A 17,002-nucleotide genomic window follows, 5' to 3' on the forward strand; every position below is an offset into this window, starting at 1 on the left:
GCAGCATTTCCATTTGCATTTTGCAATACTGCCATGTTATTTGCAAAATTTCTTTTCAAAAACCTGTGATGTTTTTTTCTCTACCTTTTCAAAATGGCTGCGATGAAGCTATAAATAGGTTCTTCCAAGGGTCTTGGGGATGTGGTAGAAATTGAGATTGCATATTGCTTCTTCATTTGAAATTTACATTGTTGTATTTTTGTCTTTTACACCTATTATGATTAATATAGTCTCTCATCTTAGGACTTCCATCCAAAGGACTAAAAGTCCTCATTATACCTTGTGATATGAGGGAAGTTTCATGCTGAAAGGAATCGTAATGATCAGACCAGCCTTTTTACATCACACTATTTACTTTGTTTGCAAGTACTTGTCACTATCTAAAATTGTTGTGTTTGTTTTTTGCCTGCTCCCCCGTAGAATGTGCAAGCTCCCTGAGAGGTAGGCCCTACGGGTTTTGCTCGCTATGGTATCCCAGGTACTGGCACAGCATTGGTGCCCAGCAGTTATCTGTGAATGAATGAATGAGCACATGAATTTATTAATCAGTGACTTTCTAGAAACTAGAATTCTTGCACAAGCAGATTATGAGCTCCCTGGACATCATTTCTCTATCTAGTCTTTTGACTTTTCTTTTACTCAGGCATGTTTTCAGGAGGGTTTTTCCGGGAGTGTTCTCCTGATAGTCTTCATTTCCTTGGGTTTTTTGTTTTGTTTTGTTTTTCTAAAAACCGACTGTGTGGATATTAAATAGACAGTCTCTCGGGAGGTTTTTTTCTCTTCTTTGGGGGCACAGTGGGATTAGTGCCAACATGAAAGCATTTTCTTGCTTAACAGATTGAAAGCAGGAAGCAGGAGAGGCTGTATTGATCAGGGCTGACTCTAGGACTTTCCTTTTAAAGGCACATGATCATGAAAAATAAGCCCCCCAATCTCTCTATTAAGATTCTTATATTTTTTTCTTTTTAAATGAGGACCGCTGGGGTGCCTGCTTGGCTCAGAGGGCGGTTAATGTAGCAGGCCACACAGTGGCTGACTGCTGGGTTACCAGTTCATGTGTTAGAGTTTACCCTTGATCATTGCTGTCCTGCCCGTGACCTGCATTAAAGGTCTCTGTGACTTCAGGCTAGGGCTAGTCTTAGAGTTGTTCTGTCTTAGGCCTGCACTGATGGGGGAAAAAAACGTTAATATTGAAGGTTACATTATGCTATATCTAGAAAAGGACCATTGGCTCTAATTATTGTGAAGTGTTGGCAGGTTGTCAATGGAGTAACAAATTGTATCTATCAGCTCAGAGGTACAGTGGGAGGTGAAGACACACTTTTATTGCTACAATTATGTGTCTAGAAAGCATTTTAGGCTTCACTGAGTGGGTCTTTATAGATATTAGAGTTTCTGTGAAAGGGGGAAGAAGCTTCTTCTCTGCTGAATGAAAACTTTGATTTTTCTAAAGCCAGAATTACAAAAGGATCTAAAAAGTGAGGGTCTTTGTATTAAGGGTTTATGTTTCCCACCTCTGAGCCTCAATTTTGCCACTGGCAAGCCCGTGAGAAGCCTCAAACAGTGCTCGGAGTATGAGACAAAGTGCTATAGAAGGCAAACTCCAGCCCAGAGGCGGAAAGGGAAAATGTAAAATTTTTTCTCCACTGGCCTTCACAATACACAATATATTTTTAATAAAACATCAATGCAGGGAAGACTTGAGAAACCAGAAAGAGAACATAAAAGCCATCAGCTAGGGTTTAATTATTACTAACACAGTTGGATGAGTCGAGCCCAGCAAAGTTACAGAATGTCATGGACTCCCAGTAGTTGCTACCTCACTTTGGAAAATCTTGCCTGTCTTGTAAGAAGCATTATTTATGATGTATTTTCTAAGGCAAGGCTCTGCCTGATAGGGTTAAATGTCTAATAAATGCTGCCTAAATGTAGTATTTTCCTCAATAATGAGCTTAACCCTTTGTTTGCTGCAACCTGTAGCCGTGTGAACCCTTCTCTCTGAGCAAATGAATCTTAATTATCATTATAAACAGTTCTTCTCATTATGTTTTTATGGATGGCATCTTTTATAGCTTGCTAATTATAAGCATACAGAACTGAATGCTTGAAGTTAAATAACATAAACAGGGTTGTAATAGATTTTCATGTTGAATACTTTATTGATTTATCATTAATTATAATCTCTCAAATCTCTACCCAATTAATCCATTTAATTTGTTAGCTACTATAATGACTCTTATTTCATAATTTTAGATTGGTACTTTTAGAATAAATAATCTTTGTATTCTCTGTATGAGTTTTCTTAACAAAGAAGTCATAGACTTACTACTACACTAACCCAGAAAATACAGAAATTTACCATTCAACGTTTTATTAATAAAATTGTTGGAAATGACCAGAATTATAGTCTTAAAGTTAGAATCTTACATTTTAGAAGTGTAGGTTAATAAGTAACTTCCACTCAATCATTTAACTTCTGATTGAACATGAAATCAATCATGCTTACTTTCTTTGTAGATTATTCTAACTGTGAAAAAGAACTTTTGGGAAGCTGGAATAGTCCCTGGACTTTCCCCCATTAGTTCAAACTCCTGTGTCTGGAATGACCCAGAATGAGTATGAACCCTGTCCCGTTAATAACAATGTCCTTTGAAAACATGAGGCATCCAGTGTGGTCCATTTGATTCTCCTTCCCGTGACACTTTCTGCAGCCATTCCTCAAATGCTGAGACCCTTCCTTGGTCTTGCCATTCTCCCTAGACTCTGGAGCTTTCAGCTTAGCGACAAAGGTGAACATTAAACACACAATTATGACTCAGAGTAATGAAGTTCTCATAGTGGAAGGAAAAAATACTACAGGTTTATAAGTAGGAAGAGGGGAGGAGGCTAACAGCCTGGGGCTTATACTGTGTTTTGTTTGTCAGATAGCATGCTTATTTAACAGACAGATTACAAGCATAAAGCCCCATCCCACAGTCCCATACCCTTACCCTGGTCTAACTTTTCCCTATAACATTCCATATTCTACTATACTGTATAATTTATTTATTATTTTACTGCCTCATCTCATTACAATATAAACTCCATGAGGACAGGAATTTTTGTCTGTCTTATTCACTTATGAATCCTTAGCATATAGGACATGCCGAACACATAGTAAGCACAATAAAGTATTTGTTGAACAATACTCCTTAGGCATGGCTGTTCAATTAGCTACCAGTCCGTCCAGCTATATGAGCAACCAATCCATCATTTCCTTCTACCCACTGGGAAATCAATCTTGCAGAAATCTAAACACATTATATTTAAAAACCAGAGGAGAATGGTAGAGATAACATCATCTGGTTCTTGTGAACTCTTGTTGCCTCCTAGTAATCATTGCTTTCTTTTCTAAATACGAAAATACTTTTTATGTAATTCTAAAATAAAATAATCGTATTTATATACTGATCAGCTGTTGTGTAGTAGGCACCTTGTAAATGCTTTATATGCGTTGCCTCATTTTTAGCCCTCACATTCGGTAGGTGCTGTTACTGTCTCGGTTCTACAAATGAAAAACGTATGGTCTAGAGAAATCAGATGACGCCCCCACCGCGGGGACGTATGTAACTAATGGCAGAATTGGGTTTGCAAAGGTGCATGTTCCTGCCTACTGCGCCACACAGCCTCTGGTGATTTTGGGGACCCAGCAACAAATTAGTCTGCAATTTGAGGATCCTATCTTAGGGAAGAGCTAGGACATTTGCTTTTTCCGGCTGTGGTTTCTTTTAGAGAGTTGTTCTGTGACTGTATCTGCCAGTCCCTCCAATGCCATGGGTGCTGTTTTCCCTGGGGCTGCCATGTAAAGTGGTTAAAACATTCTCTTACTATTGCCATCTAACTGGGGTGAGTCCTCTCTTAATTTGTTCTGCTTGTAACTTTGAGGATGGTTTATGGTGTGCAGGCAGAAGTGAGGTAGAAGTGGAATCATGCTTTTCTCTGTCATCCATTGATTTTGTACCATTTCACACTACACCATTTACCTAAGCAGTAGCCAGCCTTTTCTTACATTCACTCTTTAGACTACCTTGCAGATCTTCCAAGTCCCCCAGTTGGTTGCATGTTACATTAAATAGTCTGTATCATTTACTCCTTTACTACTGCTAGGTTTCTGAGTGTCCTCTTTTTTTAGCCTAATGGAAGTAGTTTCTAAAAAACATCTACTTTCCCAGTGCTAGAAATCAAGTCCATAATTAAGCATATTATTCCTTAGCGTGATTATGTTGGAGAGGAGATTCGAGAGATAACTGAATGATTTTTTTATTTTATTTTTCTGTAAGCCTTTAAGTCGTGGCGTTAGATAGAAAATAACCATGACAATTTTTCGTTTACACTTACTGACTTAATTTGACTGCTCTTATGGGTGTTTATCACAAAATGATCATTTTTTGTTAGATTGTTCCAACATCATCTTGGATGTCTTTTAGTTGGATTACAAGCCTTTTTAATTAATTTATTTTATATTCAGTAAACACAAACTTTTCTCCATTGGAAAGGTAAATTCTTGGCACAGAAATTTGCCTTATGATCATATACTCTAATATTCTCTTGAGAGAAGCCAAAGGTTGTGAAGCCAAAAAGTGGCCTAAGCACATGGTTTTCTTTGCAGCTTTTCCCTGTACGTGGAGGATCTCACACACAGTGTTAGGTGGCATTGAAGCAGGAATGTCTGCATTCTGTCCAGATAGAATCATGCCAGAATAATCTCAGCATATTTTACATGTGATGTCTTTTTTTATATTTTTATTTCATTTATTTATTTTATTTTTATTTTTATTTTTTTGAGGCAGAGTCTGGCTCTGTCGCTCAGGCTGGAGTGCAGTGGCATGACCTTGGCTCACAGTAACCTCTGCCTCCCAAGTTCAAGCGATTCTCCCACCTCAGCCTCCCAAGTAGCTGGGATTACCGGCACACACCACCATGCCCTGCTAATTTTAGTAGAGACAGGGTCTTGAACTCCTGACCTCAGGTGATCCCCCCACGTCGGCCTCCTGAAGTGCCAGGATTACAGGCATGAGCCACCGCACCCGGCCTCTGATGTCTATTTCTTATTGACCCTTTTGTTTTGTACAACTGTTTGTTCTCCCTTTAGATTACAATACCATGGAGTTTTATAATAGTAGTGTGGGCGTCAAGATACAGAGAGATTGTCTTCACCTTGGGTCCCACCCAGAGGCTTTAGAATGAGGATAGAAAGCAGTTCTGAAGCTCCCTTCCCTTCTGAGTTGCTGAGCAGGATCACCTGGGGCTAACTTTATCTGGTGATGTTTTACGTGAAAATTCAGTGGTCAGCAGTCACTGCTGAGACGTTCTGAAGCCAGCTCTGAAAAACGAGAGGGGACACATGTGAGGATTAATATCTGAGTTCAGCCCCAGATACCCCAAGTTCTACAAGCAGAAGGACTCACTCTGCCTTTTACTGGGACACGCACCTTGTTTTTCAAGGCTCTGAACATTTTATGGGAGTAGAAGGGAAAAGATAAAATAGATTGCCACTATAATAGCTCTCTTCATATCCTGCAAATATTTTCCGAGACTAACAGTAAAGCAACACCAGTAGAATAAAGAATGAAAATGCACCCACCTCAGCCTCCCAAAGTGCTGGGATTACAGGCATGAACTAAAGGTCAGGAGTTCGAGACCAGCCTGGCCAACATGGCGAAACCCCGTTTCTCCTGAAAATACAAAAATTAGCTGGGCGTGGTGGCAGGTGCCTGTAATCCCAGCTACTCTGGAGGCTTAGGTGGGAGAATTGCTGGAACCCAGGAGGCGGAGGTTGCAGTGAGCCAAGATAGCACCACTGCACTCCAGCCTGGCCAACGAGCGAAACTCTGTCTCAAAAAGAATGAAAATGCTATAAATGTTCATAAATTTAAAATAGGGTGTTGTAGGTAGATGGATTTAAAAATATAAAACTTGGAGTATTGACAAATTCCTCAGCAGCCAACAAAAAAAAAGTGCCAGTTTGTCACTCATGTTTTCCAGTGCTACCTGCTCCCACCTCTCAGATAAGCTTTCTCTCCTGTGCTCTGGCTGATTTTAGCTGAATTTATTTATTCAGCATTTATTTCTAGCATATCGCCTCAGAGAGCATACATAGAAATGGCTGATGTTGAGTATGCAGAATGAGCCCTGTTCTGAGGGTCGGGAAGAGCTGAGACCCCATGGGGAAGGTCAGATGATAATGGAGAGAAAGATCCATAAAGAACATGACATAGGAAGGGTGATTTGTGAGTCTGCTCTTTTAGCAAAATGCTTAAATAAAATTAATAGAATGTGCCAAATAGAATATCGTCAAATACGCAGCAGCACTTTTGCCATTTACAATGGTCATTTCCATTCATGGCTAAAAGGGAATTGATTATCCATCTTACTGTGGGACACAAATTAGAGTGGTGCTAAGTAGGATCTTTAAGTGGTTAGTTTCTTCAGCCACATTAGATTACTCTGTTTGTCTTGCAAGCTTTTGTGTTCAGAATTTTATGATTAGAAAACTGACTATAAGTGATAATCAGATGTGTTTTCGTGTACATTTCCTGCCATCCCTTAAAAAAAGAATATTAGATCATATAAATGGAATTGTATAAAGATTCAAGAAAATGTTCGGCCAGCCTCAGTGGCTCACGCCTATAATCCCAGCACTTTGGGAGGCCAAGGCAGGCAGATCACCTGAGGTCAGGAGTTCGAGACCAACCTGGCCAACATGGTGAAACCTCATCTCTACTAAAAATACAAAAACTAACCAGGCATGGTGGTGGGTGCCTATAATCCCAGCTACTCGGGAGGCTGGGGCAGGAGAATCACTTGAACCCGGAAGGTGGAGGTTGCAGTGAGCCGAGATCACCCTGTTGCACTCCAGCCTGGGCAACAAGAGCCAAACTCCATCTCAAAAGTAAATAAATAGGCTGGGTACGGTGGCTCACGCCTGTAATCCCAGCACTTTGGGAGGCTGAGGCGGGTGGATCACGAGGTCAGGAGATTGAGACCATCCTGGCTAACATGGTGAAACCCCGTCTCTACTAAAAATACAAAAAATTAGCCGGGTGTGATGGTGGGCACCTGTAGTCCCAGCTACTCGGGAGGCTGAGGCAAGAGAATGGTGTGAACCCAGGAGGTGGAGCTTGCAGTGAGCTGAGATCGCACCACTGCACTCCAGCCTAGGCAACAGAGCAAGACTCCGTCTCAAAATAAAGAAATTAATTAATTAATTAATTAAAATAAAGATTCAGGAAAATGTTCAAGAGGAAATGGTACATTTGCAAAATCTCACTGAAGTTTGCCTGTAATGTGAGGATTAAATGACTTCAGCATTGTTACTCCTGCCTGAACCTGTGTGATCTTCTTCTTGGTAAAATTAACGACTGTAGGGTTTTAAGTGAAAGAACACAGAAATCTTAAAGTATTCTTATCAATGTCAGGTTGCAAGTGGGAAGCCCTGTAACATGGTTTCTTCACCCAGTGTTGACAGAGCAGTGTGGAAGACGACCCCAGTAGACAGTACTGCGGCACTTTTTTGAGACATGACCCCATGGATAAGCACTCAATATCAATTAGTCATCAGGATATGAAATCACTGTCTCTGCTTCTCATCTCCCATCTCTTCATGCCATCAATAGGTTCTTGACGTCGTCAGCACACTGACAGACCACTTAACTTTCTGAAAACCAAATATGCTTTTAACTATAGGCTCTGATTCAGATCGCTAATTTCTGTTCATAAAAATAATAACATAATTGAAATACCTTGTCCTAGTGCTAAATATCTGACAGAAAATTATTAGCTCTTTAACAATATTGTCTGCTAATAGAAGACTGATACTTACTCTCTAATTTACAGGTACCAGTGTGGGAATTAGGGAAGTCAAATGACTTGTTAATGGTTTCTGTACTTAATGGATATAAGCCTAATTTTAATGAAGTAAATAAATGTTGATGTTCTAAGAATTTAGAACATTGGTGGTTTGCTGCTGTTGTAGTAGTTTTTGGATAAAGCAAAGACATTTCTTTGTAATGTAGATAACCGGCATTATTCTTATAAAGTTTAGGACTTTCATTTTGTAAATAGTCTTTTTTTTTTTTAGTGTATTGGCCATTAATTTATTCATTCAACAAATATAATCGCATGCCTGCTCTGTTGTACTGAGTTCTCTGCTAGGAACTGGTCAGAAACACGTAAATGAGAGGCAGCACATCCACTGGAAAATCTACCAGTACAAGCAAATGGTACCCATGAACATTTTCTCATGTTCTTCTTTTCAGTGCAGTGTAAAATGTTTTAATACAGTAAAATCATTGTAAAAAGTAAGCCAGGCATGCTGGCTCATGCCTGTAATCCCAGCACTTTGGGAGGCCGAGGTGGGCAGATCACCTGAGGTCAGGAGTTTGAGACCAGCCTGGCCAACATGGTGAAACATCATCTCTACTAAAAATACAAAAATTAGGGTATGGTGATGCATGCCTGTAATCCCAACTGCTCAGGAGGCTGAGGCAGGAGAATCACTTGAACCCGGGAGGCAGAGGTTGCAGTGAGCCGAGATGGCGCCACTGTGCTCTAGCCTGGGAGACAGAGCAAGACTCTGTCTCAAAAAAAAAAAAAAAAAAGAAAAAATAGTTCTCATATTGATGGGGAATGGGGAGAAATTACGCATTGGTTACAGGGTTTTACTTTGAAACAGTGGAAATATTTCAGAGCCAAATAGAGGTGATTATGTTTTACAGCATTGTGAATGTACGAAATGCCCCTGAATTGTTTACTTTAAAATGGTAGATTTTATGTTACTTGAATTTTGCCTCAATAATTTTTTTAAAATTAATGTAGTTTGTGGTTTGCTCCTCTTCGTACATTGATTTGGCTTTATATCATATACCAGAATTGGGAGGTATCTGAGAAGTCTAGCTCAGTCCCTTTCAGGTCTTTTTTTGTATCTTTCAGTAAAACGCAGAAGTTTTTTATTTTCCTTTTTTTTTTGTTTGGTCCTTTTGGTTGTTGTTGTTCTTGTTTTTGAGATGGAGTCTCACTGTGTCATCCAGGCTGGAGTGCAGTGGTGCACTCTTGGCTCACCGCAACCTCCACCTCCCGGGTTCAAGTGATTCTCCTGCCTCAGCCTCCAGAGTAGCTGAGACTACAGACACCATCACACCTGGCTAACTCTGAAGTTTTAAAAACAAATCTCAAACATTTCTTGTTGAGGTTATCCTTATTTATTTTTCTTAAATTATGGATGGGATTTTTAAATATTTTTAAATTGTTTACTGCTACACAGAAGAGCTATTGAGATTTGACTGTTTAGTTTATAGTCAACTAATATAATTATTAACGATTTTAAAATAACAGTGAGTTTCAGTTTTTCTGGATTTATGATAAACACTCTGTAAGCTGATATAAATACAGTTGACTTATTTTCCCTTGGTGATACAATACATTAAAAGGACCCTAAAATTGAGTATTGAAGCTGAGCTTTTGTATCCTTTGTCTGTTAGGAAAAATAGGGATGGATTAAATACTTCTAACTATAATAATTATATTTCTCTTCCTTTTTCCTAGCATATCTCATTTGGATGCTCTGTTAAAGCCCTGGCTGTTTGTGTATTTTTCCTTTGCATTTTCCTCATCTACATATATAGATGATGGTGGAGACAGGAGGATCAGAGGAGGCTCAGAGGCAGCTGGGCTTCTAGCTTGGGGATTGGGAGCAGAGTGAAGCCCCTGACAGGGGATGGTACAGGTTAGGTGTGAGACAGGCTGAATTTGGGAGAGAACTGGCTGTCTGCCTCTGTTCACAGGTGGCCCTATCCTTAAAGATAAGGCAGGAGACATAGTTGTAGGGATGGGCTTCCCATGGAATTATGATGGTCCCTGCATTTGAGCTCAGATTCTCACCAGTGCTTTTGTGGTATTGACAGCATACCTAACTTTTTGTATGTCAGGTTTTTGATAAATCAAGAATAGATTGATTTAAAAATATTTCTGCAGGAGTGTTTAAGAGTGTACATGGGATACACAATTTCTAAATGCTTGAGGGTCTTTTGAGTGCTTGAAGATAAACAAAGGCGTTGTGACTTGAAAGTAGTAGTATTTTAGAATGCAAGTTCCACCTGAAATGTGTGTGATAAAGAGTTAAACTATTTTCAAAAATGAGGACTTGTGCAGCCCATCTCTGCAATGAAATACCATTTCCCACTGATTTGATCACACTCTTTTTCCTTAAGCCCTGCTTCTCCCCATATTCTGTGCTTGGCATGGTAATTAGGGACTTTCACCATCAGGGATGGGATGCTCCTGGCTATTCCCCGAGCTACACTTACCCACAGCATAGTCCTGTACATTTCTTGGCAGTGTGTGGCATGTACATTTAAATGGTAGGATTTAGGGAGATCACATGCTAGACAGTGCTGTAGAGGAGGAGAATCAGCTGGGGTTGCTAGCTCTTAATTGAAGTTTAGTTGGAGGTTCAATGAGGTGAGACTGTTATGACAGATTTCAAAATGTAATGATAGGAAAATGAGGTGGGTTCATCAAAGTTGGAGTAAATACGGAGCAACAGCTCAGCAACTCAGCATGAAACAACAGCTACAAACCGTCAAAAAATACAGAGTAATTAAAATGTGCATTGTGCAGCCTTCCTTCTCAGTGGGTACCTTTCCAAGGAAAGCAATAACTTTATTGTGAAAAATATAAACACGAATTTGGAGATGTAAATTACATGCATATTTTAATCTTGTTCATAAACATGGAAAGTTTTCAAAATGTAAATATAATCAAAGTAAGCACACAACTGCAGCTGAAACCAGATTTGAGAAAGACCTCAAGAAGGTAAACGTCCCCAGATCCCCCAACCCCAACCCTACCTATCTACCTACGCTTTCTGTAATCTGGAAAAGATAAGGTGGAATTCCATCCTCCTACTTCTAAGGACACAAACCCTTACCCCTTATTTTTTAATGTCACAGAAGGGGTAGTAGATTTGACTTTTTCTCTCTACTTCCCCTCTCCTCTCTTCCCCCTTTGGTCTACGCGTGTAGTGTTGGAGATTAGCTAGTGAGAGGCAATGATCAAGCGTTGAGTAATGTGCCACGTGGAAAAGGAGGAGGAAATTTACCCCAATACTACCTGCATTCTTTTATTTTCATACTGTGAGCATGCAGGTTACCTCAGCATGAGCCAGCTCTAGGGATTGAGCTGCAGGAGACAGCATGAGATAGTAGAGAACTCAATGAGCTGGTGTTGAAATGTGAGTGGATTCTGCCTCAACTGTGCCTTGCTGCCAGAATGATTTTTGGACAGAGCCCTTCACTTCTCTGAGCCATGGCATCTCCATCTGTTAAAGTCATTGACTTGGGCTGAAAGGAGCTCCAAAGTTCTTTCACATTCAGATTTTCTACAATACTGTGGCCCATGGATTCACTCCAATCTAAATGGGGTCCTGGAGATTCAAACCAATGTGGTACTCTTCTTGAGTCCCCAGAACATTTCTCAGTGTTCTGAAAAGACTCAAGAGGTTCCTCTGCCAAAGACTGTCCATGCTGTAATTTAAGGCCAGGACTTCCTGAGACTGTTGTTAGAAGTCCCTCATCCTGGCCTCACTTCTGCCGCCTCCTTAGCTTTACAAAGGGCCTGCCTAGTAGGGAATGACCTGATGTCTGTCCAGACCATCAAGGCTTCTGGTTGGAGCTGCCTTAGAGATGACTTAGTGTAAAGATCCTACATCTATGTCTCCAGTGATGACAGAAGTATCTAATAGGGCATCTATCCTGCATTTCTCTCTCAGTGCATTTCCTTATCAGAGTAGAATAGTTGAAATGTATAGGATTATAAGGGAGATAGTTATAAAAGCAACCTGTCATTTATATAAACTACATCAAAGGAAATTAAAGTGTGATATTCAGGGAAGCTTAGCTTTAAGAAATTAAACCCGAAGTTTAATTTTAAGAGTATTTGTAGTATGCTGTTATATCTGGGTGATTCCACCAGGAGGACCTGAGGTCAAGTTTTTCTTGATTAATTGTTTTGTGGTAGAAAACAGAAAGCACATTGAGAATTCAGCATTTGCCCTGCCAGCATATTACGCAGTAGGAAATGGTTGGGACTTAGAAGTAGGATAAGAGTCATGATTCATGATATTCTGTAGGTTTGACAGTACATTTTCTAATTCAGACCACTCATTCCCACCATGAACGCCAAAGGAAATCCTTCCAAGTGACCATCAAGCCCCCTGGCCCGACTGAGACTTTCCTATATAACCTTTGTGATGGTCACCTCAGGCTTCCCTGGAAAAGGATCAGGTTCCAAAAGAGCTCTCTGATCCAATTTTATCAGAGTGTCAGAATGGTGATGTTTCCAGAGCAGTCCTGTGGTAAGGAATTGGGAATGGGAGTGAAAGCTTGTAATAAGTATGTGGCCAACTGAAGCTTTTGGGAAAACAGAAGGAAGGATGAGTATAGGAAAGGATGTGAAGTATTAGTGAAAGCATTGGTGTCATTATTGAACACTATTTTTCTTGGCTTATAAGGATAGATATGCATGTTGTCTTCATGCACTACTAGTAGCAGTGGCTGTGCCTTGCACATTTTGTTGTTGGTCTTTTAATGATGAGACTAGAATGAAGCAAAAAGATAACATTCCTATTTTAACGAAAATTCACCAAATAATCCACAAGAAAATAAACCTCACCTAAAAGTTTCCAGACGATTGTATCAAAGACCTATACAAAAGAGCTAAAACTGTCTGTAAAACTCTTGAAAGAAAACAAACATAAAGGGAAATTTTCATGGCTTGAATTTAGCAATGGTTTCTTAGATATGATACTCAAAAGCTCAAACAGCAGAAGAAAAAAACGGGTAAATTGGACTTCATCAAAATTAAAGTTTTGTGCATCCATGAACACTACCAAGAGCGTGAAAAAGCAACCCATAGAATGGAACAAAATATTTGTAAATCATATATCTGCTAAGAGTCTTCTGATATCCAGAATATACAAAGCACTCCTATAACAAAACAATAAAAAGGCAACCCAATTACAACATGGGCAAAGTGCTTGAATAAACATTTCTCCAAAGAAGATAAACAAATGTTCAGTAAACACAAGATGCTCAGCATCATTAGTCATTAAGAAAATGCAGATCTGGTGGCTCACGCCTGTAATCCCAGCACTTTGGGAGGCTGAGGTGGACAGATCACAAGGTCAGGAGTTCAAGACCAGCCTGGCTAACATAGTGAAACCCCAACTCTACTAAAAATACAAAAATTAGCCGGGCATGGTGATACATGCCTGTAGTTTCAGCTACTCGGGTGACTGAGGCCAGAGAATCACTTGAACCTGGGAGGCGGAGCTTGCAGTGAGCCAAGATTGCGCCACTGCACTCCAGCCTGGGTGACAGAGCGAGGCTCCGTCTCAAAAAAAAAAAAGAAAAAGAAAAAAAAGAAAATGCAGATCAAAGCCACAATGAGACATCATTTCTTATCCACTAGGATAGCTATTATAAAGTAGAATAAAATAGCAAGTATTGGTGAAAATGTGGAGAAATTAGAACCCTCATGCATTGATGGTGGGAATGTAAAATGGTACAGCCAATGTGGAAAACAATTTGACAGTTCCTCAAAAAGTTAAAACAGGCCAGGCACGGTGGCTCATGCCTGTAATCCCAGCACTTTGGGAGGCCGAGGCGAGGGGATCACCTGAAGTCAGGAGTTTGAGACCAGCCTGGCCAAGATGGTGAAACCCCATCTCTACTAAAAATACAAAAATTAGCTGGGCATGGTGGTGGGAGCCTGTAATCCCAGCTACTCGAGAGGCTGAGGCAGAAGAATCGCCTGAACCCAGGAGGTAGAGGTTGCAGTGATCCAAGGTCGCACCATTGCACTCCAGCCTGGGCAACAAGAGTGAAACTCGGTCTCAAAAAAAAAAAGTTAAAACAGAGATTACCATATGGTAACTCTGTGTGGCCTTGGGCAAGTTGTGTAAACTTTCTGGGCCTCAGGTGGGAGACTTGGATAAATCCCCTAATTCTGGGTAGGAGAAGGTCTCGATCATGTGTGGGACCTTTTCAAGCCTCACATATCTTCCTTCAGCCTGGCGCCTTACTCGAGTGAAGGGTAGAGTGTTTCAAAGGAAATGCTCTACCCCAGGACAAGGAATGAGCTGGCAGACACAGGGCATGGAGAGTGTGATGGCACGGTCACTGGTAGAACCTTTGTAATATTTTTTAAAGTCCTAGTGCTGATTCTGATGAGCCTCGTGCCCCTCAGAACTGCAGGAAGTGAACTCATTCATTTATTCATACACCTACCACCAGCCAATAGTTATTGGGCGTGCCCCATGCTGTGTGGAGCACGGTGCTGGAAGACAGGGAGCCCTGGAATCCAGGGAGCTGATGTGTTAGAGGGAGGAGATATTACTGGAGACTTCACTATTGAATTGCAGTCGTGGTGAGGGCTCTGAAGAAGTGGAGGCTGCTGGGGGCAAGCACTCTAGGGTCAGGGTGGCTGCTCGGAGGAAGCTGTGGATAAGCTGCTGTTCGAAGGATGACTTAACTAGGAATTAACTAGGAAATTCCTAGGAATTAATTTGGAAATTAATTTGGAAATTAATTCCTAGGAATTAATTTGGAAATTAACTAGAAAAACCAGGAAAGGTGCAGATAGCATTCCTGGTAGAGAGAGAACAGTGAGGAGGAAGGGAGAGTGGCCTTGGAGAAGAGACTGTGGAGAAAAGCCTCATTCCAGGATGTCACAGTGACATCTACTCTCAGGTTGACATCCTTGAATTGTAGGACCAAGAGAAGTGATCTCCCTGAGACCACAGGTAGGCACTTTCACCAGTGTCCACTGCTTCTGTGTCCCCACAAACCCACATCCTGCACTCTTGGCTGTGTAGCCAGCAGGACCCACGCAGCATCTCTGGAACTTAAAACACTCCCCAGAGTCGGCTGTGACCTGAAGCCACTGCACCTCAGAGCATCTGCACAGCACAGGGCAGTGTGAGTGACAGAACAAGTGACTTGAGCGTGACACCCCACATGCCAGTCCAACATCCAGAGGATGTTTCTCTTTTTGGTCTTTCAGTTTTCTGCCTATCAAACCAGTAAACCAAGGCTTTGAGGACGGTGGAACTACCAGACTTTTACTTAAGCCGTAGCAACCATTGTGGTACTTGGTAGGCCCACGGCGTGTATTTGGTGGATAAATTGGATCCACTGTTGTAGCGGAGGCCATGGTTTCCACACGTTAATGGCACCCAAGGTGGATGGAGCTCATACTTGCAGGTCACGTTCTGTATCCCTAGGAGCCCGCCCCGCTTAAAGTGGGGTGGTTGGAGGGGCCACAGTTGAGCCTCTGGGGTGCGTGTGTGGTGCTCCAGCCAGAGAAGGGGGAGCAGCAGCCACAGTGGGAGCTGGCTGTTAGGGAAAGGAGCCTGTCTGCCAGTCCCAGGTCAGGCATCCCCTCAACCTGTAACTTGCTGAATTTTTTTGTTGCGGGGGGCACTAATTTGGAACCTTGCATGTCTTCTGTTTGGTCATCAATCTATTCCATCAGGCTTAATTTTTTTTTTCTTTGCTTTCAGGAGACTAGATCTGGAGAAACCAACAGCTGTGTTGAAGAAATAATCCGGGTAAGATTATTCTTTAAACAGTCTTATCAATCTGTGGGACATAGACTCTAAATAGAAAGGAAACCTGCGGCTCCATGATAAAGGAGCCCATAGTCTGTTGTTTGACATTTACCTTTTCTGAGAGCAGTCACATAAGTTTTTGAAACAACACTTCTGTTAGCAATCTAGGAGCTGCACCCCCTCTGGGCACCTCTGCACAGGCTGAGGTGACACCCTATTAAAGTGATCAGCTGGAAGACAGAAGAACAGAATTTAGATGAAAAATACGCTGGTGCTCACATGTGGATGCCCCATTTATCACCCTGCTATTTAAAAGCATCCTTTAATAGTCTGTACTTTTTTTGAGTCAGGCAGGGGTTGCCTGGTTATTTTTCCTGTAAACTTAATTGGAATCAGAAGCACTTGACAAAGAGGTAATGTTCAGGATCTGGAACTGTTATTTCTCTATTGTTTCACATGTTATTTTCCCTGTCACCCTCTGTGAGCCCGTCCTTTTCATCACCGTTGTGTCTAGTGTGGGTTCCCTCCCTGAACCAGTTTCGTGCCCAGATTGACTTAGATTGGGCTGTTCCACCACATCAGTTTTTTCCCAAATATTCAGACATATAATCAGGATGTCGTCATCAACCCATATTTTTTCTTCACTCATATTTTTTCAGGGGAGTTACCTAATAATTTATAGTTCTCAAAAAGCTGATACTACACTGGGCAAAACACCAAGACAAATTAGGCCAGATGGTATGAATTTTACTGTAAAAAAAAAAAACACTTTATTTTAATTTAATGTGGTCCTTTCTTTTGGGTATCCTACACACTTTTTTTTTAATTGCTAGTGAATTACAGTAATACAATTACTTGGGTTAAAATTTTACATTAACAACTATTTTAAAAAGCCAGATGTTTTTCTTTCTGGAAAGCATTATTTCATAAATAAATCTAAGTCTCAAATTGACCAGAATAACTAATTGAGATGTGATTTGTTGAATTCATAATGATTTTTTTTCTGGCAGAGATTTATAGAGAAAGCAATTGTCAAAACAGGCAGCTTCATTTCAGGTATATAAGTATATGTTAAATAAAATACATAGTATATTTTATATCTGTATTGTCTCTATTCTGGGGCTTTGTTTCCAGTTAAAGAACAATCAACATAAGATGCTGATATAACTTTTCCTATTTTTCTCTTTCAACATACTTTCATATTTGCAGTTCACATATTCCATTTTTAAGCCATCTTCCTTTAATTGGTTATGGTGTTTATGTCCGCAAAAGGATAATACTAGAACACACCAATCCCCTCTTTGGTTTCCCTAAGTAGAAAAATTCTGCCTTCTTATTCTCTCTTGGCCCTTCTGA

General features: G+C 40.7%; 1 protein-coding gene across 7 annotated transcripts in view; it reads left to right on the forward strand.

Moving 5' to 3' along the window:
- The window catches only part of AFF3 (ALF transcription elongation factor 3), a 597,738-nt gene that overhangs the window by 289,195 nt on the left and 291,541 nt on the right, over positions 1–17,002 (forward strand). For all 7 annotated transcript variants that reach the window (XM_063594766.1, XM_063594765.1, XM_063594763.1 and 4 more), the window contains one exon: positions 15,599–15,646. In XM_063594766.1, the coding sequence (XP_063450836.1) occupies positions 15,599–15,646 (48 nt within the window). The remainder of the gene's footprint in view (positions 1–15,598; positions 15,647–17,002) is intronic.

This window comes from Pan paniscus, chromosome 12 (assembly GCF_029289425.2).
Source record: "Pan paniscus chromosome 12, NHGRI_mPanPan1-v2.0_pri, whole genome shotgun sequence".
NCBI lineage: Eukaryota > Metazoa > Chordata > Mammalia > Primates > Hominidae > Pan > Pan paniscus.